The sequence below is a fragment of the Dasypus novemcinctus genome, chromosome 8 (genome assembly GCF_030445035.2).
Source record: "Dasypus novemcinctus isolate mDasNov1 chromosome 8, mDasNov1.1.hap2, whole genome shotgun sequence".
NCBI lineage: Eukaryota > Metazoa > Chordata > Mammalia > Cingulata > Dasypodidae > Dasypus > Dasypus novemcinctus.
In genome coordinates, this window is record NC_080680.1 from 48,260,576 (window position 1) to 48,287,862 (window position 27,287).

At 37.1% G+C, this 27,287-nt stretch overlaps 1 protein-coding gene across 3 annotated transcripts in view; it reads left to right on the top strand.

The window, feature by feature from the left end:
* The window catches only part of UHRF2 (ubiquitin like with PHD and ring finger domains 2), a 130,063-nt gene that overhangs the window by 98,048 nt on the left and 4,728 nt on the right, over positions 1-27,287 (top strand). For 2 of the 3 annotated variants that reach the window (XM_004457378.5, XM_058301836.2), the window contains 7 exons: positions 5,849-5,955; positions 9,198-9,360; positions 10,877-11,017; positions 12,599-12,695; positions 12,998-13,152; positions 16,511-16,609; positions 17,672-18,688. In XM_004457378.5, coding sequence (XP_004457435.1) covers positions 5,849-5,955; positions 9,198-9,360; positions 10,877-11,017; positions 12,599-12,695; positions 12,998-13,152; positions 16,511-16,609; positions 17,672-17,818 — 909 coding nt within the window. In that variant the 3' untranslated portion in view covers positions 17,819-18,688. Of the gene's footprint in view, positions 1-5,848; positions 5,956-9,197; positions 9,361-10,876; positions 11,018-12,598; positions 12,696-12,997; positions 13,153-16,510; positions 16,610-17,671; positions 18,689-27,287 lie in introns of those variants that run through there. The other variant, XM_004457379.5, reaches the window with a different exon arrangement.

Sequence of the window (27,287 nt, forward strand, 5' to 3'; positions counted from 1 at the left end):
TCTAGATCTACTTTTTATTGGAATTCTTTCAAATGGAGTACACACTAAAGATGAAAATTCTTAATGTCTTATTCTTTAAAAGATTAAACCTTAGTGCGGTACCTAATTTTTATTGGATCAACAAAAAGTGAATAAAACACTTTTAAGCAGTGGTATTTTAATTATTGCTTTCACTCCAAAGTAAAACCAAAATGCAAATATATAGAAATATAACAACCAATGTTTTAGTTGAGAATACTTCGTTTCTTAAGTTCAGTTTTAAGGATTAAAATGATTTCACATTATTCACCCTAAAGAAAATGTTTTAGGTACACAACAAATTGTAGAATGTAGGAAGAAATTTTAGATCAAATTCCCTACTTGTTGCCAACAAGAAATTTTACCAAGTACTGAATAAATGAGGAGGCAATAAAATTTACAGAAAATGAATTGATTCAAAGACTGAGAACCTAGCCCAATCAGCAGCGTCAACCCACACTTGTCCTTTGTTCCTGGTTGACTGAGCATAAGATGTATAGCTAAATAGCACAAGTTATGGTCACAAACATGGGTATTTTCTGGTTAAGAAATAAGCATTGCCCTCGAAGTTCAAACATATTCAGTCATTTATGGCCACTAGGAGTTTAAATCAAAGCAAGCTCATCTTAAATTATTAAACATTACATTATAACCAGGAAAATAAAAAATATCTCACATTAAAGAAGAATCATTGTTTAGGTGTTATTGGTATAATTAATTTGCATGGGGAAGCGGACTTGGCCCAGTGGTTAGGGCATCTGTCTACCACATGGGAGGTCCGCGGTTCAAACCCCGGGCCTCCTTGACCCATGTGGAGCTGGCCCATGTGCAGTGCTGATGTGCGCAAGGAGTGCCGTGCCACGCAGGGTTGTCCCCCATGTAGGGGAGCCCCACACGCAAGGAGTGCACCCTGTAAGGAAAACCGCCCAGCATGAAAGAAAATGAAGCCTGCCCAGGAATGGTGCCACACACACGGAGAGCTGACACAACCAGATGACGCAACAAAAAGAAATACAGATTCCCGTGCCACTGACAACAACAGAAGCAGACAAAGAACACGCAGCAAATAGACAGAGAACAGACAGTTTGGGGTGGGGGGAGAAGGGGAGAGACATAAATAAATAAAAAATTTTAAAAAATTAATTTGTATGCTGATAGTTTTCTCAACTTACTTGAGTATTGAATCAAGTAGAGATTCAACATAGTAGCTACTGTAAAAATACCAGAGTTAATTTAGGTACATTTTTTATAGCATGTTCTTTGTAAATTTTTTCTTTTAGCATGTCTTTTACAAATTTAGTAGACACTTTGCATACCACTTTCAGTTTTCAAATACTTTTCCAGAGTTCTTTTTTTTTTTTGAGGTGCCAGAGTCAGGAGGTTTAAACCTGGAACCTCATATGTGGGAAGCCAGCTCTCAACCACTGAGCCACTTTGGCTTACCCAAATTTCTTTTTAATGTTAGGTGATTGGTTTATGTGAATATAATATAGGTGAACTCATGGAGTTAGAAATCAAGGAAACTTACCATGCTGTTAGGATTTTAGTATAAGGTTTTTAGATTAATTGGTTTTATAAAACTTTTCTTAAGTTAAAATAGCATGTACTAGCATAAGGATAGATATATCAACCAATGGAATCAAATTGAGAGTGGGGAAATAGACTCATATATCTATAGCCAAATGATTTTTTTTCAGGGGGTTCTGAGGATTGAACCCAGGACCTCATACATGGGAAGCAGCTCAACCATTGACCTACATTTGCTTCATGGCCAATTGAATTGATTTTTGACAAGGCTGCCAGGTCCACTCAATTGGCAAAGAATACTCTCTTCAACAAATAGTGCTGGAAGATACGGATATCCATATGCAAAAGAATGAAAGAGGGCCCCTATCTCACACCACATATAAAAATTAACTCAAGATGGATCAAGGTCTAAATATAAGAATCAAGACTATAAAATTCATAGAAGAAAATGTGGGGAAGCATCTTAATTTATGTTAGGCAATGCTTTCTTAGACTTTACACCCAGCACACAAGCATCAAAAATGAGATAAATATATCTCCTCAAATTAAAATACTTTGTGCATCAAAAGAATTTGTCACAAAAGTGAATAGACAGCCTTCTCAGTGGGAGAGAATATTTGGAAACCATATATCCAATAACAGTTGAAGATCCAGAATTGTTTTATTTGCTAAGGCCTGCCAATGCAAAATACCAGAAATTGGCTTGGCTTTTATCATAGGAGTTTATTCAGGAAAAATCTTACAGTTCCAAGGCTGTGAAAATGTTGAAATTAAGGCATCATCGAGATACGCTATCTCACCAAGGTCAGCTGTTGGAGGTCCTGAACTCCTTACATGGTCGCTCAGCAAAATGGCAGCCAGTCTCCCTTCTCTACCACATTTACTTTCTCCCCAAGCTCAGCTGTGAGCGATCAGGCGTGTGGCTCATCTTTCACCTGCCTCATCTCTTCATCTTCTGACTGCTCTGCTGATTCCAGCCTCCAGCCTCTCTCTCAGACTGTCAGGATTTCTCTCTCTTTCTGTGCCTTCGGGCAATCTTGGAGTCCTCTCTCACAAGGCAGGGTAAAATGGCAGTTTTTCCTCTCTTCTGTTTTTATAGGACTCTGGTAAAGGATTAAGACCCACCCTGGATCCTGAAATCTGATCCAAGGTCCTTAACTGAAGTGATCTAATAAAAAATGATCTAATCTGATCAGATTAAAGGCACTATCCACAATGGGTTTGTACAAACAGGAGTGGGTTCTCTTTAAGAGCATTATTTTCTGCAGTCCACAAAAGACTCAAACTGGGGCAAGAATATATATAAAGAAATCCTACAACTGAACAATAAAAATACAAGTAACCCAATTAAAAAATGGGCAAAAGACTTAAATTGGCATTTTTCCAAAGAGGAAATACAAATGGCTAAAATATACCTGGAAAGCTGTTCAGCATCACTAGCTATTAGGGAAATGCAAATCAAAACTGCAAGGAGATATCATCTCCCACCTACTAGAATGGCTGCTATTTTAAAAAAAAGAAAAAAGAAAACTACGAGTATTGTAGGAAAGGATGTGGAGCTACGGTAACACTCATTCATTGTTGGTGGGGATGCAGAATGGTACAGCCACCGTGGAAGACTATTTGGCGGCTCCTCAGGAAGGTAAGTATAGAATTGCCATATGATCCAGCATTCTCGCTACTAGATAGATGCCCAGAAGAATTGAAAACAGGGATACCAACAGACATTTGCATACTAATGTTCATAGCAGTATTATTCACAGTTGCCAAAAGATAGAAACAACCCAAGTGTCCATCAACTGATGAATGCATAAACAAAATGTGGTATATGCATACAATGGAATATTGTTCAACTCTAAGAAGTGACATCTCGATGCATGCAACAGCATTGGTGAACCTTTTTTGGACATTATCTTGAGTGAAATAAGCCAGACACAAAAGGACACATATTGTATGATGTCACTGATATGAGCAAACTAGACTAATCAAATTCATAGAGTTAGACTCTAAAATATAGATTACTTTGTCTAGATTGGAGGTAAAGAATGGGGAGTAAAAGCTTAATTTGTACAGCAATTCTATCTGGGTTGATTGTAAAGTTTTAGAAATGGATGGTGGTGATGGTAGCACAATATTGTCAATTTAGTTAACAGCACTGAATTATATATGTGAATGTGATTATGAGGGGAAATTTTAGGTCATATATATGTTACTAGAATAAAAATTAAAAGATGAAACATAGCACAGTGAACCCTATTGTAAAGGATGTATTATAGTTAATAGTAAAAGTATAAAAATGTTCTTTTCCTGAATTATAACAGATGTACCATATCAGTACAAGGTGTTAATAATAGAGTAGTATATGAAAGAAAAATACACCTAATGTAAATTATGGACTATAGTGAATAGTACAGTTTTAATATTCTTTCAACAATTGTAACAAAGGTAACACATTAATGCAGAGTATCAGTAGGATGGTATATGGGAATACTGTATTTTTAATGATATTTCTGTAAACCTATAACTTCTTTAATTTAAAAAATAAATTTTAAAAAGCAAGGATATTTCTTGGATCCCCATTCAAACAAAATGCTAAAACTTGTAAATTTATCAGTAAAAGAAGAAATTGACTGGCTAGATATTTGAAATAATTAAAGGATCATTTTTTTATTTAAAAAAAAATGTCAACTTCAGAATTTGAGAGTTAGTAACAAACTTAAGTATGTATCAACTACAGCTGGATATTCAGCTACAGAGTATATTAAAATGGTACTTTTTTTCTTTTATTTCCCCAATTGCAGCTTTTTTTTTGCTTGCTGTCTGCTTTCTTTGTCCATTGGCTGTGTGTTCTTTTGTGTTTTGTTTTTTTTTTTGCTTGTCTCCCTTTCTGTTGCGTCACCTTGCTGAGTAGGCTTACTCCACGGCACTTACTGGCCGGGTAGCACTCCCCGGCACCTTTGGGCAGGCGGCTCTCTGCAGCATGCAGGCAAGCCTGCCTTCACAAAGAGGACCCGGGATGCGAACTCAGGGCCTCCCATATGGTAGATGGGAGCCCAGCTGATTGAGCCACAGCCGCTTACCTAAAGTGGTACTTTTTTATATTTAACATCAGTTCTACTGATACATACCAATAAAGCATAAATCCATCCAAAGTATATAATTAGTGATATTCGGTATAAGCAGTATAGTTATACATTCATCACTTCAATAATTTTTAGAGCATTTTCATTATTCCATTAATTATAAAAAGTAAACAAAAACTCATCACCCGTCAAGCTCTCTATGCTTCCCCTGCTGTGCATAGCTACTATTCTTTTTCTGTCTCTCCAGTTTATTTGTATTCATATTTTAGAAAAAGTCTTATATAGGTATCATCCATATTCATATTTTACATGAGGTTTCACTGTCTTACACAGTCCTGTTATATTTTTTAGCTATCCTGCTAGTAACATACCTCACCTTAGACTTACCCTGTCAACCACTGTCATACCCATATAAATACCTCTGCTAGTTACACACACTATGTGCTTCCACCATTTCTATTCATTTCCAAAAATTTGCAAACAACCTTTTTACCAATTCTGTACAGACTAACCTTCAGCTTTCCATTTTCTGACTTGATTCTATTTTCTGGTGAACTATAGTCTAGTTATTAACTTCATGAGTTTCCACAATATATTTAGTTCATTATAAGCACAGTCATACTGTATTTTATCCTTTTGTGTTTGCCTCGCTTCAGTCAACGTAATGAACTTCAGGTTCATTCGTGTTATCATATGCTCCATGACTTCATTTCTTCTTACCACTGCATAATATCCCATTGTGTGTATACACCACAATTTGTTTATCCATTTATCAGTTGATGGGTACCTAGGTTGCTTCCAACTTTTGGCAATCGTGAATAATGCTGCTGTGAACATCAGTGTACAGGTGTCTATTCATGTCACTGCTCTCAGTTCTTCTGGGTATATACCTAGTGAGGTATTGCCAGGTCCCATGGCAAGTCTATATTCAACTTCCACATATACATATACATATATATTTTCAGCTTCCTAAATATATAAAATGAAAAAAAAGCACATTTGAACATGCTAGAAATTATAATTTTTAAATGGAAGCTTTGGATTAAGTTGAAGGTATACCATACATACACAAGATTACCTTTGAATTCTCTCTTATTTTGATAACTTCAAAAACCTCGTCGACTTATAACATGCTAAGCAAATGTTCTGACTCTGAAATAAGAATTAGTGAAATTATACTTGGGTTTAAGTTTCTTAATGCAGAAAATCTTCTCCTGCAGGACCGAGGTGATGAATTCACATACACTGGGAGTGGTGGTAAAAATCTTGCTGGTAATAAAAGAATTGGTGCACCATCGGCTGATCAAACATTAACAAACATGAACAGGTACTCTTTATTGTTAGAATTTGTAAATAAACTTAAGACTATTTAGAATTTGGTCTTTGTATAAGAGTTTGATTATTGGATTATAATTTGTAATTTAGAATGTAAGAAATAATCTTAAATTGAGAGTAAAGAGCTGAAATCAAAGCCTGATTATACATTTGTCTGTAAGCATCCTAACATTTCTTAATAGCATTATTTTTTAATGGCATAATTCCCAGTCTTAAAACATGTGCTGGGCATTTCAAGAAAAGGAACCTGTATATTTTAATGAAATTTAGGACAAGGTAATTTATCTACTATATCATAGGCCAAAGTTAAAGTGGCATTCTACTCAACACAAATTTATCACTTTTAAAATAATAGACTTCTCCTTTTGTACTCATTAATGTGAAATAGAATTATGTTTCAGAGCCACATTTATGTGCTTAAGTGAAATGTTGGATAGCTTGATCAGATCTGTACTCAAGATGGTTTTAGGATTTATAACTAATAAGATGTCTTAAGTTTAATTAAAGGGAATATTGATTTAGATGCAAAAGTAACCTTTACTAACTAAATACCCTTAAGGTATTAAAAAAAAAAGAGCCCATTGTACTGACCTTCATTCTGTAGAAATATTGATGACATTCCAACTCCCATGGGAACAAACTTTAACAACTTTGAAATGTTTTATTTCATAAATGCATGCTAATCCTAAGAGTAATAATAGATTAAGTAACCCAAACCAACAGATAGAACTACCATGTTATAATTTGTCATTCTGATAATTGTGATCATTTCATAGGGTTGGGAAAAAATTTTATATCCTATTATTAAGGGTATTTTGTGGATTGAGTAAAAAACAAAATTATTCACTTACTTGAGTCCACATCACTCAGTTTTATTAAGTAATAGCTCCTTAATTTCTGAAAACTTGTGTAAAGAATATGCCAGTATGACTTCAAGATTTTATTGAATACCACCAAGTTACATAAATTCTATTGTTTTTATGTCTTCCTTCTATATTATTTCTGACAGTAGGATTATTTTACTGAACCAGCAGAGGAGACAGGTCAGATTTGCTGGTGAAAACATTCCTGAGGCAGGATTCCCTTACTATTTTGTTTTTCCTAGTAAGAAAGCTGCTCTTTAGAAGGAATGATTTTGAAAGGTGTTAAAAATGTTTTCACATACTTTTGTCAGTTAAAACGTATCTTCAATTTGCAAAAGGACTTTTTTTAGTTGTCAAATCTGAAAATTATATTTCCCTTTTAATAATAATTTGCTTGAATGAAACTTCTTTAATATCTAACCTGCACTTGTAATATACATGGTAGATTATTTCTCAATTTTTGAACAATCTAATAAAGTGTGCCCCATTTACCATTTGTTAAAACCTCATTAGAAAATAATTAACAAGCAGGAAAAATGTTTGCTATTAAAGGAAAGGTAGTACAAATGAAATGTTAACCCAAAACAATTTAGGAGTGACTTATGATAAAGATTCTAACATCCAGTCAGTTTATACATTAAACTGTAAATATATCTTGTGATTGTAAGATCCCTTTAGGTAAGGTCTTAATAACATGAAAACTGAGGTGGAATACTCTGACCCATAGTATACTTTTTCCAAGTAGTGTATGGCCCAATGCAGTTTTGCTTCTCTGCTAAGAGGTTGTTTGACACCTGCTTCTTGCTTCTGAGAAGTCTATTCCTATTTCTTCCCAGCTCTTCCACTTTAAGAAGCTGAAGAGGGAAGCAAGGTAACCTGGCCAATCTTTATCCAGGGCAGTTAGAGGCAACCGATTGGTTGAGCTGCGGATAGAATAATGGAAGTGCCTTATTGCTGTTTTACCTAGTTTCATCCTCTTGGACTCCTTTCAAATACCTGAACAGCCTGCATACTTATTTGAAGCCAGAAGTGAGTTGACAGTGCCAGTTAGTGGTGACAGTCATTATGACTGAAGGTACCTGTGAGCACTAAAGCATTTCACTCAGTGACATGAAAGTAGTACTTTTACTCCTTTAAAAAGATGAAGTGTGTATGTCTCAGTAGGCATTCCATAAAATAAAAAAAAAACCTCATCGTGGAGTTAATGGCTATATTTTCTTTTACTTTCTAGAGTTTTACTGCATCTCCCTTTGAGATTAAACAGTTAACATTGTAAGCTTTAACTCCTTGACCACAGCTATGAAAGTTATTTTTTAAAATGAAGCATTTCCTAAGTTTTTATTTTAAAAATATAACTGGTCAAGAGGTTTTTCTTTAGTACACAGTCAGTTATATAACCTTAAGACCTATTTTTTTTTTTTTAATTTGAGCCTGCATAAAATGAGCTAAATCCCAAAAAAGTATTTTGTATCGTTCTAAAATTTCACCTGATTGGGTATACTTTTTTTTTTTAACCATACCATGTTCTTAATGTTTTCATTTAAATTAGGAAGTAAGTGTTTCAGAGGAAAAATGCTAACTTAAATTCTAGTTTCTTTGGTAGGAGGAAGTTCTCCCAAGAAAGGTCTTCTAAATATGTAACAAGTTTACTGATTAATTACTACTAAATGAGTGCACCCACTAAGGAAGTTTCATCTAAGTTAGGTTCCACTTCCAGCTCAGTGTTCCACTTTGTGGCATCACAAAAATATAGTGATCTCAAACAGCCAAAGGTATCATGCACAGGCATTTGAATGCTTCAGTTTTATTTACATTGATGTTTTTGCTGAAGTCCTTTAAAGGATATTCTCATATTAAACTTGCCTTTGATAGTTTTTGAACTCTTAAGGAGTCTTTCTGGAATGGTGGAAAGTCGATCTAGAAAGGTCATTTGTACCTGACACATTTCTTTTTTGGATTTCTTTCTACATTATTCCAGCACCTTAACTCACTCCCCTATCAAAAATAGCCTAGTAAAATCGCTTGCATTAGGTTTCCAACATTCTCCCTTTCTTCACTAAACGTTATTTAAAGAAAATTCCATGTATTTCTAGTTGTTTTCTATTATGCGTGGCACAGATGTTGTTACTTTCAGAAGAACCCTACAGGCTATCTGAAAACCAATCCCTTGGCTTGGGGGTGACATCAGAAAACTGATTTGTCTTCTCTGCTGGTGGGGGAAAGCATAATTCTATTATCTGGAATAATATGGAAAGAATCATAGAATCTTAACCATCAGGTAAGGCATAATTCACCTTTTAATTGAGCAAACGATGCGATTATATATTTGAAGAAAGATTGCTTGGTATAAAATCTTTGTTTTATTTTTTAGGGCATTGGCCCTAAACTGTGATGCTCCATTGGATGATAAAATTGGAGCTGAGTCTCGGAATTGGAGAGCTGGTAAGCCAGTCAGAGTGATACGCAGTTTTAAAGGGAGGAAGATCAGCAAATATGCTCCTGAAGAAGGCAACAGATATGATGGCATTTATAAGGTGCTCTATCTGGCATGACATCTTGTTAGTCCTGGGCTTTCAAGACAGGGTTGCCACAGGGAACTACTGTGGGTGGGCTGAAGGAAAGAGTAGACGATCCTAATTCACATTTCTACTTATTTTGGAAATGTAACAGATGCACAGAGTAAGCTCTTAACTTTGATACTTTTCTTTTAAGGCTTATATGAAGTCCCTATGGGCTGACTTATATTTTGGGTTATGATTTTGGCAAGTATATATTCTGTATTATAAAACCATTTTAATAACTTGCTACTATCGATTTTGAATCTCTTCAGAGTGATTTTGATTCAAGTAAATTTTCAAAGTAGAACACATTTTAATATTAAAAATAGGTTTGTGTTCTTTGTTTAAAAGATGGGGGCATCACCTTGCTGCATGTATTGAGAGAATGAAGACTATTCTCAGCAGCCAGACTGTCAATATTCTAGAAACTGTTGATAATGCCCTGAAGGGATGCACAATTATTATTGAAGGGCCCCGGAGGAACCCTGAGGAGGGGCTTCAATCATATCAATATAGAACTCCATCTCCTTGGAAAGAGAAAAAAGGGGCTTTAGGTTGACACGTGGTGGGGAAATATGAAGGAACTGGCTACATAAAGAACATGATCAAGGCTGTTACACTGGGCTTCTGTTAGAAGATGAAGTCTCTGTATATACTCACTGCCCCATCACCGTCATTATTCAGGAGAGTAGGTCTCTTGTTGAAATCTGACATTTCTTGGATGAAAATATATGCACAGAGTTCAGATAAGGCCTGCCACTCCTTTTCAGTATCTCAAGTCCAGAAAGATGTGTTAATTCTTGAAGAAAATTACCTTAAATACATATCAAATTCAGGTGCTTTGATTCAGCAAACCACAGCAGTTAAAAACATGGATATCAGAAAAGTTGCTCAGCTATGGAAACAAGATGCCAAACCTATTTTTGTCTATTTTAAAGATGCAGTAAAATTCATCTGTTTATTTTGGGGGGAGGAGGGAGAGGGGTATCTACTCTTACCATTTTATCTACCCAGTACACAAAATCCTATTAATAAGAATAATCATGTTTTTATATCACATTTATAGCAACCTGTACTTGTATGGAACTATCTTAATAGGAAGTAAGGTCAAAACAATATTGTAGGGGAGCACCGTGGGTCAAGTAGTTGAGTGCTTGATTTCCACATGGGAGGTTGCAGATTCAATCCTGGTACCTCCTAAAAACAAAAAAACAAACAACAAGCAGACAAATGAAGAAACCAACTCATAGGAGCCAGTGTGGCTCAGTGGTTGAGCTCCAGTTTTCCACAAAGGAGGTCCTGGGTTCAATCCTTGGCCCCAGTACCTAAATAAATATTGTATTGAATAATCATGATTTGCCACTCTCATATCAAAGTGAGTATCTTTTGAAGTGACATTTAGTTCTGGCAAATTTGCTTAAATCAATGTGATGGCATTTTGAATAAGTCTAATCTTTAAATCTCAAATTAATACTTAAATATTATGATTTAGGTGGTGAAATATTGGCCTGAGATTTCATCAAGCCATGGATTCTTGGTCTGGCGCTATCTTTTAAGAAGAGATGATGTTGAACCTGCTCCTTGGACCTCGGAAGGAATAGAACGGTCAAGGAGATTATGTTTACGTTTACAGGTTAGATTGCATTTGTCTAGGCTAATTGTATGTTTATAAAAATGTGCACCTTGGTACTATACATGCTTTAACATTGGATCAACCCCTAACAATTGATGAGTAAACTGTGAGGGGTGAGAAAGGAGATCATACAAGTATACAGAAGGAAAATAAGGCAGCATGCCCTAGGACGAAGGGTTGTGCTTAGGAAAAGCTGGGTTTCTTAATGAAAAGTAAAATATTTCCACTTTCATTTGGAAATGAGTTGAAATAGGTGGCAAAGGAATAAATTTAGCTATCACAGGTCTTGAAAGGGAAGTTTATCCTAAGAGCCCAGGGGGTATATCTTTAGTAAGGGAAAAGGGAAGGTGGTTTTAAAAGAGTGAACTGCTTTCTACCCTTCTCACTTTTTCTCACCCTTTTTATTTCTTCCCCCTCAAGACTGCTTTCCTTGCCCTGTCACCACCTTTAGTGTTTTACCTTTTTTCCCCTTTGCCCACCCTCAGCCGTTGACCACATAAGACTGTTGGCTTTCTGTGCATGGTGGATGGTATGGCTGCATTCTCCCTTCACTACCTATACACCTTGACACTGGCTTTAGGGCATTGCGTTTGGGTTCATCTCCCATTATACCCCATTGTTGTGCTTTGACATTTCCGCTGGCTCTGCCCATACTGCATGTGTAGGGGCTGAACTATGGGCAAGTGTCTGACCACTCCATCAGGTGAGTGTGTGTCTTCTAGTGCAAGTCTCTGGTTTTGTCTTCTTCTTAAGCTCATAGAATTGATTATTTAAATAAGACTCATCAGCTGCTAAAATAACTGCCAAAATAATTCATTTTATCACTAAGTATTTAAAAACTTTACTAAATCTATTTTCAGAAGATTTTTAAGATTGCTGTATTCTAAAGAACATTGTGAAACGTATTCAGCTTTAAACAGCATTATTACAAAGCATGCAAAAAAAAAAAAAAAACAAAACAGGTAGCCAGTAAACAAGGATAATAGAATTTATTCCTTAAATCCTTTCACTGGTGGGGAATTCAGTAATTTAGTGGCTTTAGATCTTCCAAAACTTCTTTTTTTCAGAAGACCTAACTTGGGAAATGAGAAATTAGGCCTTCAATTTATTAGATTGGTGCCACAATTTAGTATAATCCCATCCTATTACATTACCATCTCGTATGCTATGGTTGATTTTCACTTACCTTCTTATCAAGATTTTACTTTCCTTCTTTCCTCAACTTTTCAAGCCATTTGGTTATAACTCCTGAAGACTTACCTTTGATCCTCTTAGATTTGAAGCTGTGGGGCCTGCAAAGCGCACTGTGTTGTAAAATGGGATATTTTAGAATCAAAGCTCCATGTTTTTACACAGAATTTGGAATCGTAATAGTCTTCTGTCTTGTGAATGCTTTGTTCTTTAAATGTTTATTTCCCATATGAAGTCTTTTGGTTTGGGGAAAAGTGTAGATGCTCCCTTCCCCATCCCACTCCACCCCACCCTCTCACCATGGCTCTTTTTTTTAAAAATTTCTCACCAGGACCTAGGGTCCTCCTTTACTGTGAAACTTACATCTACATTGTACTTTTTCTTCATCAGTATCCAGCAGGTTATCCTTCTGATAAGGAAGGGAAGAAAACTAAAGGACAGTCAAAGAAACAGGCCTGTGGAACCTTAAAAAGGCCTGGTCCAGATGGTAGGTATAATTGCAGAACATAAATCCTATTAATGTAATTTCTAATAAAGAGAAATATGAGAGTATCATAAGAAATTAAAAGCAAAGTAAAGGTTTTGGTGGTGGGAAGAGGTGGAATCTTGTATGGCGTAACAGTTTCAGAACTAAAACAGCAGCAGATACGATATCTTAAAGTCTGGGGATAGTTAAATGCTGTTATTTTCTTACTAAACATTACTGGTGCCAGTTAACTTTTTTGCCTATACTTCTACTTAGAACCACTTGTAAGTCTGTTGCTATATATTCTTTTAATCTTAATCTAGATGAGTGTCCAACTGCCTCAAAAACATTCAAAGCAGATTCAGTGGAAGCAGTTGAGGCTTTCCAATTAACCCCTCAACAACAGCAGCTAATCAGAGAAGATCATCAGAACCAGAAGCTATGGGATGAAGTGCTTGCATGTCTTGTGGAAGGACCAGTATGTAAAGATTTTTAAAAATAATAATGCTCTAGTATTTACAAATGTTGAAAAATAATTTCCTAATGAAATATGATTTTTCATGTCAGTCAAAACTTGATCTGAAATGGAGAACAAATTAGTGGATGCCAGGAGTCAAGAAAGGCAGGGGTCTGGTGAGGGAGTGGGGGTGGCTATAAAAGGACAGTGAGAGGGATCTTGTGGTGGAAGTGTTCTTGACTGCACTGGTGTCAGTTTTCTGGTTGTGATACACTACTACAATTTTGTAAGATGTTACCATGGAGAAACCTGAATAAAGGATACAGAGGAGGGAAAAGGGGGGAAAGAAACATGATCCTTCTCTCCATTATTCTCATCCACGGCTACCTTCTTTCAGAAATAATCTGATGCAATAATTGAATGCTTTAAAAATGAGTTTAAACCTCTTAGATAGTTGGTTTTTTACAACTCTGTGCCTGAGCTTAGTAATTTGCATTGATGTTTATGGATAAGATTTTTAGTTGTGGAACACAGTCTAACTCATCGGGAAGGTTTTGTTATACTTCAGAGTGACCTAATAGCATGAGTCTTTCATGAAATATCATTTCAACAGTTTTTTCAAAACCTATGTGTTAGCTTAGGAGTTAAACTAACCATAGTTGACTTATTTTAAGTATTTTATCTTTACAATTTCCATATTTTGGTCATCATAAAATTTTAAAGGGAAAAGGAATCACAGGGTTAACTGTGAATTTTGTGGTAAGCTGTGTTTTGCAAAAGATTTTTTTTCAAATCCCAAAAGTTAGATTTCAAATGTGTAAGAAATATTCTTTGCTCGTTTCTTTCTTGTGACTTAAATTTTGCTTATAAACTTGAATCTTACAGTTTATTAAATATTAACCCATTGTCATATGTAATGTAATTACTTTTCTGTTTTCTTTCCCTCCAAAGTGTTGTGTTTTTCACTTGGTGAGCTCTGGTAGCCTCTCTTGGAATTCCATCCTGTTACCTCAATTTCTTCATTCCAGTATTCCCTTTATTCCTCTCATTTCTTTAACAAGAACTTCTCAAATGTTTTAAATGGGTTAATGAATATCTACGTGTGCTTCCTATCTTGATTTTTTTTGGGGGGGTACAAAACTTCCCGTCTAAATAGAGGGGAGATATTTATTCTTTTCTCTTTTTTTTAACAAATCCGTTTTATTGATCCATATTAATAAAGCATACATTTGATCCAAAATGTATTAATGGTTTAATGATATTTTATATAATCACATAGCTGTGCATTCATCAATTCAATCATTATTGGAGCATTTTCATTATACTAATAATAAAAACAAAAGACACATGAACAAAAACTCATTACCCCTCAATCTTTTTATGCTTCCCATGCCATACATAGCTGCTATTCTCTTTCTGTCTCTCTAGTCCTATCTTGATTTAAAGTGAACTCTTACAGAGGTTTTTCCAGTGACTATCATGGTGTATTTGTTTTGAGAAATATTCGTCATTATAATATTACAGAAAACTCTTCTGGGTAGAATTTTTAAACTTTTCAAAACAGGTGAATTTCATCATTTGCTTTAGCCTATGAAGATGCTAATGTTGCATTATTGGTGGTAGAATACAGCTTCCATGGTTAGAGGACAGAGGAAAGTGATTTACTCTTTGAAAAGCATTACTTGATTTTTAGCCAAGAAACCAGGCATGAGGATAGCCTAACTCCGTTAGGTCAGACTTGCTTTCTTTTAAAGCAAGTAAAATACAGAATGTAGCTGTTTAGTCATGATCTCATTACACTTTGATTGGAGAGAAGGTGGCTGGCAAGTGAAAACCCAGATGATTTCTAGCTGTGTTGGAGGGGGTACGCTAAACAGTAGATAAAGGTGCAGAAAAAAGCTACCTGAGTGCACATAAAAGTTCTCTTCCTTGTGGGTGGTGCCTGCTAGTAGCAGGATCTAATGTGCCTGGATCAAATTACTGTGGTTTTGCTGCAAGGGACTACTCTGAGTGTTTATGTACTATTACCCTGGACAAGTTTTATACCCATTCTTTTCTGATTAAGCCAAGAACATATTTATTAAGCCTGGAAAAGCAGCCATTAGCCAATGGTGACTTTTTAATAAATACTTATATTAAATAATGTATATATATTTATAGTCACACTCCTTCCCATAGCCCTGCATGATTTGGCAGCTCCGTTTACCTCTGCGGTCTCCTCTGTTGCTACTCTCTAGCTCCAAAACTTCTTTGGCTACCAAGGTCTCAGTGCTATTTAAGTACATTTATTTGTTCCTGTTCCTAGGCCTCTGTACTCACTGTCTCTACATGGAATTTTCTTCCTTACATCTTCACATAGTTCACTCCCTCGTATCCCTTAAATCTTGCATAAATATTACACCCTCAGAGAGGTCTCTCCTAGCCACCCGCAATAGTATCTCTCCTCATAGTTATTACTACTTGAAATTGATTTATGTTTTTAGTCTGCCCACCTATGGAAATACATGTTTTGGAGAGCATAGACTTTACCTTTCTTTTGTTTCGTTTTGTTTTTTTACAACCTTGTAGATAAGTACCTAGCTCCATAGTAGGAATTCAAAATACCTATCTTACAGGCACTAGAGCAATACCAGGAAATATCAGCCATTAGCAAAATTGTTTGTCAGAAAGAGGGTGTCAAGTATAAAAGTTTGAGTTTTTCCTACATCTTACCCAAAGTCATATATTTTCCTAATGTGTTACATAGTACTTTGTTTATAATTCACTTGACTTTCATATTCATGGGCATAAGTTGGTATCAGAACACCTTTTAAAATGAGATCTTTGGTTTTTTTAAACTTGGAATTCTTATAAATTCTACTTTTCCTAACACAAAGAACAGACGTAAAATATATTCCCCTACTGTGAAAAATAAGTAAATTGAATAGAGGGTTATCCTTATGACTTAGAAAAAAACTACTTTTCCTTCTAATATATTGGAATCAGTAATAGCTTTTGAAGAGTACAGCATATCCACTCAATCATGTTTGGTTTAGGCTCTACTTTTTATAATTTTGTCCCAATTTGAATAAACGTGAGCATTAAGAAAATAGGGAATTTGAGTGGAGGCAAACGTCACATAAAATAATCCTAGGAAAAGATATAAAACTAATGTGTATGTTGTGTGGAATGGGGTTTCTTCAGCTTCTGTTATATAAATTTACAGGTCTCAGGTAGCTACAATCATTATGTGAATTTTTTTCTTAATAGAAAAAATTAAATATGACAAAGACCTCTTATCACTTACAATTTTATTATGCTAATAAAAAAATTTTATTATGCTAATAAAATTGTAAGTGATAAGTGCCAACCTATTTCTCCCCCTTTGGTACCATTCTAGAATTTTCTAAAAAAATTGGAACAATCTTTTATGTGTGTCTGCTGTCAGGAACTAGTTTACCAGCCTGTGACAACAGAGTGCCTCCACAACGTCTGTAAAGTAAGTAGAATTCCTTTCTCATTATCTCTTGGTATGCCAGAAGGGACACTAACCTATGAACCCATTAAAGCACATGACGCGTTTTCCCACAAAGCAGAATAGCTATGGAACCTTGCTGGTATAAGCATTTAGTTATATCTTGGTGGTAAATGCATGTTTTAGAATGATAGTAATAGTAATTCAAATATATATAGTTTGAGGAATTCTGTCATGTTTGGAATTCTTAAGGAGAGGTTGAAATGTAGAAGAAAGTGAGGTATCATTGCTGATTTGTATATTATAGCTCAAACTGGAATGGGTTCCATGCTCTCAATAAGAATCTAAACTAGATTCTATCTGGCAGCATGCCCAAATTAATTGAATATTAGTTATCAGTGTGGTATAAAAGGAAATTCTGAGTTGTATTCAAACCAAGGTTAGAATCTGGCTCTACTACTTGATAGTTTGTGCCCTGTCCTAACTTATACCTTTAGCTTATTTTATAAAATGGGAACATAGGTGGAAGCACCTATGTGATTGTACCTGACTTAAATCAGTTAACTTTATATTGAGTACAGCTAAATATGTTTGAAGACCTATTATATATTAAGTGACTGGATAAAATATATGACTTAATTCTAACCAAATATCAAGGGAATCCTGAATCTTGTTTTTTCTTTAGTGGTCTGTCAGGAAGGAACCAGATTGAAATCCAACCTTAAAGGTTAGGCGAGTAGGATCATACATAATTTCTGTTTTACTGGATTAGGAAATTGAAGTCCAAAAAAGTTAAACTGTTTACTTGAAGCTTCACAACATGTGACAGAGGTGGACCTTAAGTCTTGAGTGTAAACTCCTTTTCATAGCACACAGCTCAGGGCTCTGTAGTTGTTCATCTTGTATAGTTCTCTTGCTACCAAACAGTAAGTTTCCAGTCTCCGTTTAAAAACATAAGCTGTTAAGTACCTTTCTACACATTTTATCCTCAGGTGAAAGTCGGGTTTTCTTTTGTTTGTTTTTGTGTATGTGTGTGTTTGTTTTTTGGGTTTTTTTTTTGTTTTGTTTTGTTTTGTTTTGCCTTAGGATTGCTTACAGCGCTCCTTTAAAGCTCAAGTTTTCTCCTGCCCTGCTTGCCGGCACGATCTTGGCCAAAATTACATCATGATCCCCAATGAGATCCTGCAGACTCTACTTGACCTTTTCTTCCCTGGCTACAGCAAAGGACGATGATCTGTCTACTTCTACTGTGTTGCTCCTGGTGGCTCTTTGGACAATAAAGAATCTAAAATGGGGTGGGAAGGGTAGAAGTGATGGTGGACCACATTTCTCACATTCTGAAGCAGCTAATCCTCTTCCCCACAAAGCCATCATTTTGTGTGTGTAATAAGAGGCCCATTTCTCAACTGTCTTTTAAATATCAAAAGGTAGTTTCTGCCAGTAACAACTAATTTTGATGAGTAAAAAAGTCAAAACCTCAGCCCTTGTTGATATCCAAGTTACGGTTTATTTTGCAACTACCTCAGGACAGAAAAGATTTATGGGGGTTTTAAAAATCATTGAATGATTAGTCAAATGAAATTTTAGCTACACACTGCCTCCCAGATATTAGTTGTGCCTGGTTCATGTAATTTGATTTTACATAAAAGGAAATGGCACGTGAAACAGTTGGAATGAATGCAGCTTCTGTAGTGTGCACAATCCTTTTTTTAACGTCTCTTCTTCCATCACAATGTGTGTTTTGCAAGGACAGATTTGTTTTTTAGCCCATTTTGTGAGATCCATTGTGCTTTTTTCTGGTGTTTTTATGCAAATTGACTACTAATGATTAATGAGAACAATATGGATGCATTATTGCTGCATTAGTGTAATGTGGTGTGGTTTTGCACTTAAAAGAGGTGTTCAGATGCTCTAGTTGTAAATGTTTATGAAAAGCCATTTATGTACTAGTCAAACTGCTTTTAGTGAGTCTCACTAGTGGTTTTACATCTGGACAGTGCTGACTTTTGAGAGGATTGAAATTGCTTCATATTGTGATCCTAAATTTTATATTCACTATATTCCCTAAAGTATACCTTAATAAATATTTTATGACCAGAAAAACAGCTCATTTTGATTGACTTTCGTATATTTATCTGGTTTATATGATGGGTTTTTAAGAATTATTTCCAGCTTACTCATTGTACATTTTTATTGAAAAAGGCATTCTTCACAGATTTTTACTTCTGATTTTGGAAATGAGAACTAGAGTGAAATCTTAAGCACCAGCTGCCTTTCATCCTAGGTTTGTTTTGGGATTTTTGTTTGTTTTTAATTTTTAATAAATGGGAAAAAATGTTCAAAATAAGAATCTAGTGACTTATCTGTAAATTTCAATCTTATGTTCAATTTTAGTATCATCAGTGTTAACTTCTTATTTCACAAACATGAGAATATTTTAAAACATTACAATTAATATATCCTCTAAGCTGTATTGCTATTATATTCATCAAAGAAAAGTTTTAATATGGTGAAGTCAGTCTTCCTGCCCCTAAATTCAGAGTCACATATATATAGCCAACATTTATTATTTTCTTTGCGCTAGTCACTTGCACATTTTATGTATATTCCTTTACCCCTAACAACCCAAAGGTACTATTATCCTAGCATTGAAAGGTGCAGTAACTTGCCAAACGTCATCATAAACCAAGTGAGCTGGCAACCATACTTCTGTGCTCTGTAGGTGCTCATGCTTAAATATATGCCGGACTAGTTTCAGTGCTTTTCCTGCATTCAGTTAAACTCAAAGTCACATTCTGGGAAACACTTATAGCAAAGTAATTAGAATTATTGTCACTTATGGCTATTTATAGACATTAGAATCATTTTTATTTTAAAGAATCAAGTTTAAATTAGTACTTAGATTGAAAGTATGAATCATTGAAGTGTCTGTAGTCCCTTTGGCTTCATCTGCATCTCTCTGCATGAAGGGCAGGGTAGGATCTCATAGTTTCAGTTATTGGAACAAGTTTATTTCTACTACTTTTATTAGCTAGATAACTGATTCCCACAGGTATACTATGAATTTTCTAAACTTTGCTATAACAAGATAGGAGGAAAGAATAGCATAACATGTTCACAGGTGTCAAAAATGGTCCAAAGCTAGGCAATTTTGTTGCTTTGAGCTTCTTTTTTTTTTTTTAAGACTTAAATTTTTTACATAAATGTTTCGGTTTGTATCTCTAGATGAGAAGGACTTTTAGAAAACATATCCTACCCAAACTGATTTATAGATTCAATGCAGGGAAGTAGACTTGGCCCAATGGATAGGGCGTCCGCCTACCACATGGGAGGTCCGTGATTCAAACCCCAGGCCTCCTTGACCCTTGTGGACCTGGCCTATACGCAATGCTGATGAGCGCGAGTGCCCTGCCATGCAGGGGTGTCCCCCCATAGGGGAGCCCCACGTTCAAGGAGTGTGCCCTGTAAGGAGAGCCGCCCAGTGCGAAAGAAAGTACAGCCTCTCCAAGAATGGCACCGCACACACGGAGAGCTGACACCACAAGATGATGCAACAAAAAGAAACAGATTTCCGGTGCCGCTGATAAGGATAGAAGCGGTCACAGAAGAACACACAGCGAATGGACACAGAGAGCAGACAACGGGGGGGATGGGGGGGAGAGAAATAAATCTTAAAAAAAATAAAATAGATTCAATGCAATACCAATCAAAATTCCAACAGCCTAGTTTACAGAAATAGAAAAGGCAATTACCAAATTCATTTGGAAGAGAAAAATGCCCCTAAATAGCCAAAAGCATTCTAAAAGTGAATAGCAATGTGAGAGAATTTCACTGCCTGACCTTGAAACATATTACAAAGCTACATTGATCAAAACAGCATGGCATTGGTATAAAGAAAGACTTATCAATCAGTGAAATAGTGTTGAGTCCAGAAATAAACCCATACCTCTGTGGCCAACTCATTTTCGGCTTCCTGTTCATGCCACATTGCTTTCTGTCTTGCAGCTTTCAGACTTTGCTCTATCTTTGGCTTTCAACAGTTTGATTAAAATATGCTAGAGCATGGGTCTATTTGGGTTTATCCTGTTTGGAGTTCATTGATCATCTTTGATGTGTATATTCATGTTTTTATTTAACTTTGGGAAGTTTTTAGCCATTATTTGTTTGAATACTCTCTCTGCCCCTTTCTTTCTTCTGCTGGGACTCCCAGAATGCATGTATTGGTGTCTCACCGGTTCCTCGGGCTCTGTGCACTTTCTTCATTGTTTCTTCTTCCGGTTCCTAAAACTAAATGATTTCAGTTGTTTTCAAGTTCACTGATTCTTTTTTCTGCCCACTCCAATCTGCTGATGAGCCCCTCTAAGAAGTTTTTAGCTTCTCTTACTGTGGGCTTAACTGTTTGGTTTCTTTTCATAATTTCCATGCCTCTATTGATACTCTCTTTGTCTTCATCTATCATTTTACTGATTTCCTTTAGCTCTTTGAACATATTTAAGACTTTTTTAAAATCTTAGTCTGGTATGTCCCAGGTCTGGTCCTCCTCATTAATGGTTTCTAATGCTTTAATTTTCTGCCTGGGCCATCACTTTCTGTTTTGTTTTTTGTTTTTGTTTTCTGTATGGTTTATAATATTTTGTTGAAACCTGGGCATTTTTTATTTTTAAAATGGCATTGCTTTAGACTCTGAGCCTTCTATTCTTTAAGCTTGTGTCTAGGTAGTGTTATGATAGGGCTTCTTTTGATTGCCAGAAGCTAATTTAAAAAAAAGAAAACACCTTTCCCAGACTGCAGATTACCTTGTGCAGATGTTCTTCTTTAGGGCTTATCCATACAATGAGTTTTGAGACCATCTCTTAGGGGTCTCCTCAGTGATTTTTGCACATGCATGTATTCTTGGGTTATGCACAAGTGGCCTGAGGAATTTGCCTGTTTACACGGATACAAATGCCTCTTCCTTAGGGAACAATTTCCTATATCCTGGGCACTGTACTGTATTGTGCTTGCTGTAGTCAGCAGTCCCTTACCCCAGGCAGTCAGAATTTGACTGCTTTCCCATAGCATTCTCTGTGAGCTGACTTCTACACGCACGGTAAATTCTGTGACATCAAGTCCCCCAGACCACCACCAGACAGATTGGGCCTCCTAGGATGTGCATGAAGATTAATCTGTTGGCTCCCTCCAGAACCAAGGCCAGCATCAACATTGGAAACATGGGCCAGCTCCACACGAAGCCAGTAATGAGTGAAGGAGAGGCCAGCCAGGGCTCCGTAAAATCCTACCTTTTTTTTTTTTTAAGATTTATTTATTTATTTTTCTACCCTTCTCCCCCTGCCCCCGGCCCCGGTTGTCTTGTTCTCTGTGTCTACTTGCTGCGTCGTCTTTGTCCACTTCTGTTGTTGTCAGCAGCACGGGAATCTGTGTTTCTTTTTGTTGCGTCGTCTTGTTGTGTCAGCTCTCCGCGTGTGCAGCACCATTCTTGGGCAGGCTGCACTTGCTTTCACGCTGGGCGGCTCTCCTTACGGGGCGCACTCCTTGCGCGTGGGGCTCCCCTATGCGGGGAAACCCCTCCCTGGCAGGGCACTCCTTGCACGCATCAGCACTGCGCATGGGCCAGCTCCACACGGGGAAAGGAGGCCCGGGGTTTGAACCGTGGACCTCCCGTGTGGTAGACGGATGCCCTAACCACTGGGCCAAGCCCACTTCCCAAAATCCTACTATTTTTAAGTTTTATTTTTCTTGACTCAGCACTTACCCTGTTCCTGCCATCCTTTAACTGTTTTTCGCAGCTTTGAGTAAGATGCTTCTGCCAGTTCTTCCAGGGTATTCAGAACTTCTGTAGGGGGTGATAGAACCCTGAAAAGTCTCAGTTTGCCATCTTGATTGGTGTGTTAATACTTGTTATTTTTTTGTTGCATTGTGCCCCTTCATGCAGATAATATGAATTTGGCTTCTGCATTTACGTGAAGCTCCGACTTGTATTGCCCATGGCCAGGATTAGCTTGTTTTCTGCTATGACCCTGGGCAAGCAGATACTGATTTTTTCAGTCCTTATATTGGAATAAGACTTTCCCATTTCTAAACAAGCCCCATTTCTGCTCCCTTTTATCCTTTAGGATTGCAGCCTTAATTTATAAAATCCTTTCCCTGATATCAACCCTATGAAGGCATGAAAAGCTTAGTTCCTAAGGCATATATCCAGTCCAGGCACCTCCGTATTTTGAATCCTGTCCCCACTGACACTTTTCTTCCTTTAGAATCTATGTCTTGAAAATGCAGAAAAGGGGAATAACTCACCAGCATGTGGAGCAGGGATGGGAGTTGTATTAGTCACCCAAGGGTTGCTGATATAAAGTGCCAGAAATCTGTTGGCCTTTATAAAGGGTATTTCTTTGGGGGTAAAAGCTTACAGTTTCAAGGCCCTAAAGAGTCCAACTCAAGGTTAGTTCCTCACCAGAGTCTGTTGCCACATATTGAAGCAAGATGGCAGGCGATGTCTGCAAGGGTTCAGTCTTCCTCTTTCCTCTTAAGGCTCCATGGTCCACGCTCCTTCCCATCTCAGCTGTAGGCTGGAGGGCTTGTTTCTTACCAGGCTCAGCTGCTCTGGTCTCTTCACAAGGTCAGGTGTAAGCTGTGGGTGAATGGCTCATCTCTTCTTCCCAGGGCGGCAGGATCCTATTCCTTGTCTGTGGAGCTCCCTTCCTCTGTGTATCTTCTATTTTCTCCTTGATCAAATGTCCATTTATATAGCCCATCAAGGAGGTAAGGACTCAACCCCTGATAGCTGAATCAAAGCCTTAATCTTGATTTAATCAGGCATAAAGTTTTGAATTTAAATCAGTGAAAGCGGTATCATTCCCAGAGGAACAGACCCATTTACAAACACAATATCTCTTTGGAATTCATAAGTAGTAGCAAACTGCCATGGAGTGATTCCCACAACTATTCAGTCTATGTCTAAAAAAAGTGAATGCTCTTGGGTATTTTTCATATATTATTTCACTTAATATTTGGCCCACACCCTGTGGAGTAAATGGCATTATCTCCATTTTTCAGACAAGGAAGCAGTTTCAGAAAATTTAGTTGACCTAAGTCACAGCTAGTCAGTGGTAGACCTAGAATTTAAATTCAAAACTATGTTGCTTTCTAGCACTTTTATGCCAGTGTCTTTTAGTTACTTAAGTATTTATTTATATTGTATCTTTTATCTTTTGAAAATCAGGTTTAGACACTTTTCCAAAGGATACTAATATGCAGCCTAAATTTCATATTAAAATAACTGACAATGATTACTATTACATAGTGCATATTTCTACTGAGACTTCTCTTATTTTTGCACTATAAAAACCATGGAGAAGGGAAGCGGATGTGGCTCAGATAATTGGGCCCCCACCTACCACATGGGAGACCCCAGATTTGGTTACCAGTGCCTCCTAAAGAAGACGAGCAAGACAGCAAGCTGATGTGATGGGCTGACACGGTGAGCTGAAGTAACAAGATGATGCAACAAGAGATACAAGGAGAAAAACATTATGAGAGGCCCAATAAAGCAGGGAGCAGAGGTGGCTCAAGCAATTGGGCACCTCCCTTCCACATGGGAGGCCCTGGGTTTGGTTCCCAGTGCCTCCTAAAAGGAAGACAAGCACACAACAGACAGTGAGTGCAAACAATGAGGGGGTAGGAAGAAATAAATCTTTAAACAAAACAAAACACGAGAAGCAGATGTAGCAGGTTGGGTGCCTGCTTCCCATATACGAGGTCCCACGTTTGGTCCCCATTACCTCCTAAAAGCAAAAAAACAGCTCTCATTGTGGAGCAGATGTAACTCAGTGGTTTAGCGCCTGCTTTCCATGTACAAGGTCCTGGATTCAATCCCCAGTACCTCCTAAAAGTAAAATTTAAACACCATGGGCTTCAGTCCTAAATGCAGCTAGTTTCTGGGAAATAAAGACAATATTGAGCCTCCTTAACTATAACACCTCTGATCAGCCTCTCCTCAGACCTGCCTCATGCGCTATAGCATTATACTTCAGATTGACAGCACTTCTGAATGACAGACCCTGTCCCAGGCTAAAGGCCAACTTCCTGCAAAAAAGCTGTTAGCTTCCGCCTCCAACTCCCAACACTGCTAGCACATACACTTACTTTTTGCTGTTTGCAAGTTTATTTGGCAGCCTCCCCAACTGTCTCCTTCTGTGGAAAGTATTTTCCTCATTGTCTTTTGAAGAGCATGTGAAGCACCTTCTGTTAACCAATAAAAACATCTAGTTCCTCTATTATGAGGATCTTTAATATTCCTGTGTAGTTCATGTTGGATAAAATACCTTGAATGCAAGTTACCTTTTTTTCCCCCATCCTTTATGTGGTCCTTTTAAGAAAGAATATGTTTGCATCTAATTCTACTTTGGCTGCTTTTACTGCAGAATGGCAATTTTGGATCAAGTTCCCAGTGGCAGCACCATTGGGGGAAAGTCTGCATTTTTTTTAGAATGATTGGCATCACTCCTGGTGCCACTGGATTCCACCCTGTTTTCTGGGACTTTATGACTTTGGCTATTACTTAAAACACTTAAATCTTCTGAGTCTTACTCACCAAGGTTTTTGTATTCTTTTGTTTTCTCAAATGATTTTCAGGAGCACTTTTATCGGAAATTTAATTAAAAGTCGTGTTCAGCTAGTGAGGTTGAAGTACAGTGCAGCAAACAGATCAGAAGTGCACTAAAATTTCTCCTGCATCAGTTCTGAAAGCCCTGGACCTCTTAACACCACCAAGTTTTGTTTCCTTTCATGCAAGTCCATCAAAAAAATTTTATTTTTTTACCAACACTCCATAGTTAAGGGTGATTTCAGAGGAAATTACAGGTGATCCCCACTCAACTTGGATTTCAGAAGTTAATTTGTAAAAGAATTAAGGTCATTCATGATCTTTGATTTATTATCAGTTAAGAATGAAATAATCTTATTTGTACAGATATTCCCCATAGGAACAATAATTTTGAGAGGGGTAGTGTATTAGGGTTGTCTAGGGAAACAGAATCCTCAGTAGATAAGTAAATAACATGAGATTTTATGAGTCTCATGTAGCTTTGGGACTGCGTGAGTGCAGGTTCCACAGGCAGGCTGCAAACCAGCGGCTCCGATGAAGGTCCTTGAGTTTGAGCTGGGAAATTCTCTCTGAATGCTGAAAACACTTCCCCTTTTAAGGCATTCAAATGACTGGATAAAGTGTCACTCATTGCTGACAGCAGTCTCCATAGTCGAGGAAGATGTAATCAGCCATCTATGCAGTAAACTCCCTGATAGCTAAAGCCCACAAATGTCCTTGTATTAGAGTTAACGCAGTGCTTCTTGAGCAAACAACTGGGTACAATTAACTGGCTGAGTTGACACATTAGCCTAACCATCACAGGTAGGTTCCCACGTTAGCCTATAAAAGCCTATTAAATCTTAATATTCCTTTTATGGAAAAGTAGTCCAAACAAACCTTGCCCATTCCAGGCATCAGAACCTGCCTCAATATTAACCATGTTTTCCAAACTTTGGGATCTGAAAGCAGGAATTTATAACTTCAAAACATCAGGGAGGAATGAATGTGGCTCAAGTAGTTGAGTGCCCACCTCCCACATGGGAGGTCCCACATTTGGTTCCCGATATCTCTTAAAGAAGACAAGAAGGCAGTGAGCAGACAGATGAGGTAGGCATCTTGGGGGAGGGGGGCATCCAGGAGGGGAGTGGACATAGCTCAGTGGTTGAGTGCCTGCTTTCCATGAACAAGGCCCTGGGTTCAATCCCTGACACCTAAAAATAAACTTTTTAAAAAATCAGGGAGCATGGTTTTTCTATGGAACCTACAAGTTCTCTAATTAAAAAACAAAATCATAATACAAAATATTTAATCCTGCGGTGCTACAGTAGTTAAGTTTAGTGGTAGAATCCAGCAGTGCAGATTGAGAATACATGTGGACTTTGCTAAAAATTTTATAGCATGCAGAAGCTGATGGAACTGCCTGTCAAAAGTATACGAATTATTTATATTATAGAAAAACCTCAATTAAATGAAAATAGTCTGATTGGGTTTAGGCTAAGGCCTAAAATAATAAGGTTAAAAGACATACAAAATGCCTTAGGAAGAGAAGTACTAGTTTAGAAAAGCTGAAGTTACAGCTGCTCTGCCTCCTGGATCCATAGACCAGCAGACCCTCAGCTTCAGCTCTGCTCAGCATTTTGTGTTTGTGTTGTTTCTGTTAAGACAAGAATTTTCTTTTTTATGGATGTCTTTTATGTTTTCTTATTTTTTATTTTATCTACCATGCCTAGTGGAAGATGTGTGTAAAAAGCATGACTGTACTGTGCCATCTTGTTTTACCTTGTCTCTGCATTAATCTACAAGTTTATATTTTTTACATCATTTGCAGTCAATTCATTTTTTAAAATCTCGCCAAATTAAAAAATAAACAGGGACTTGTTATCCTCAGGGAGTTAAGTGTACGGGAGGTGAGAAGTGGGAAGAGCACCAGACAAAAGGAAGAACCTGTATGAAAGCTAGGAAGTTAGGGCTTGGGAAGGTAAAGCAACAGCTGGGGAGGCCCCTTTGAGCTAGATAGGATAGAGGAGGAGCAGGGAGGGGGTGAGAGGAGGGAGATGAGCACCTGTACAGCAAGGGATGGGAATTATAGGTTCCAAACAGGAGAATTAAGACAAAAGG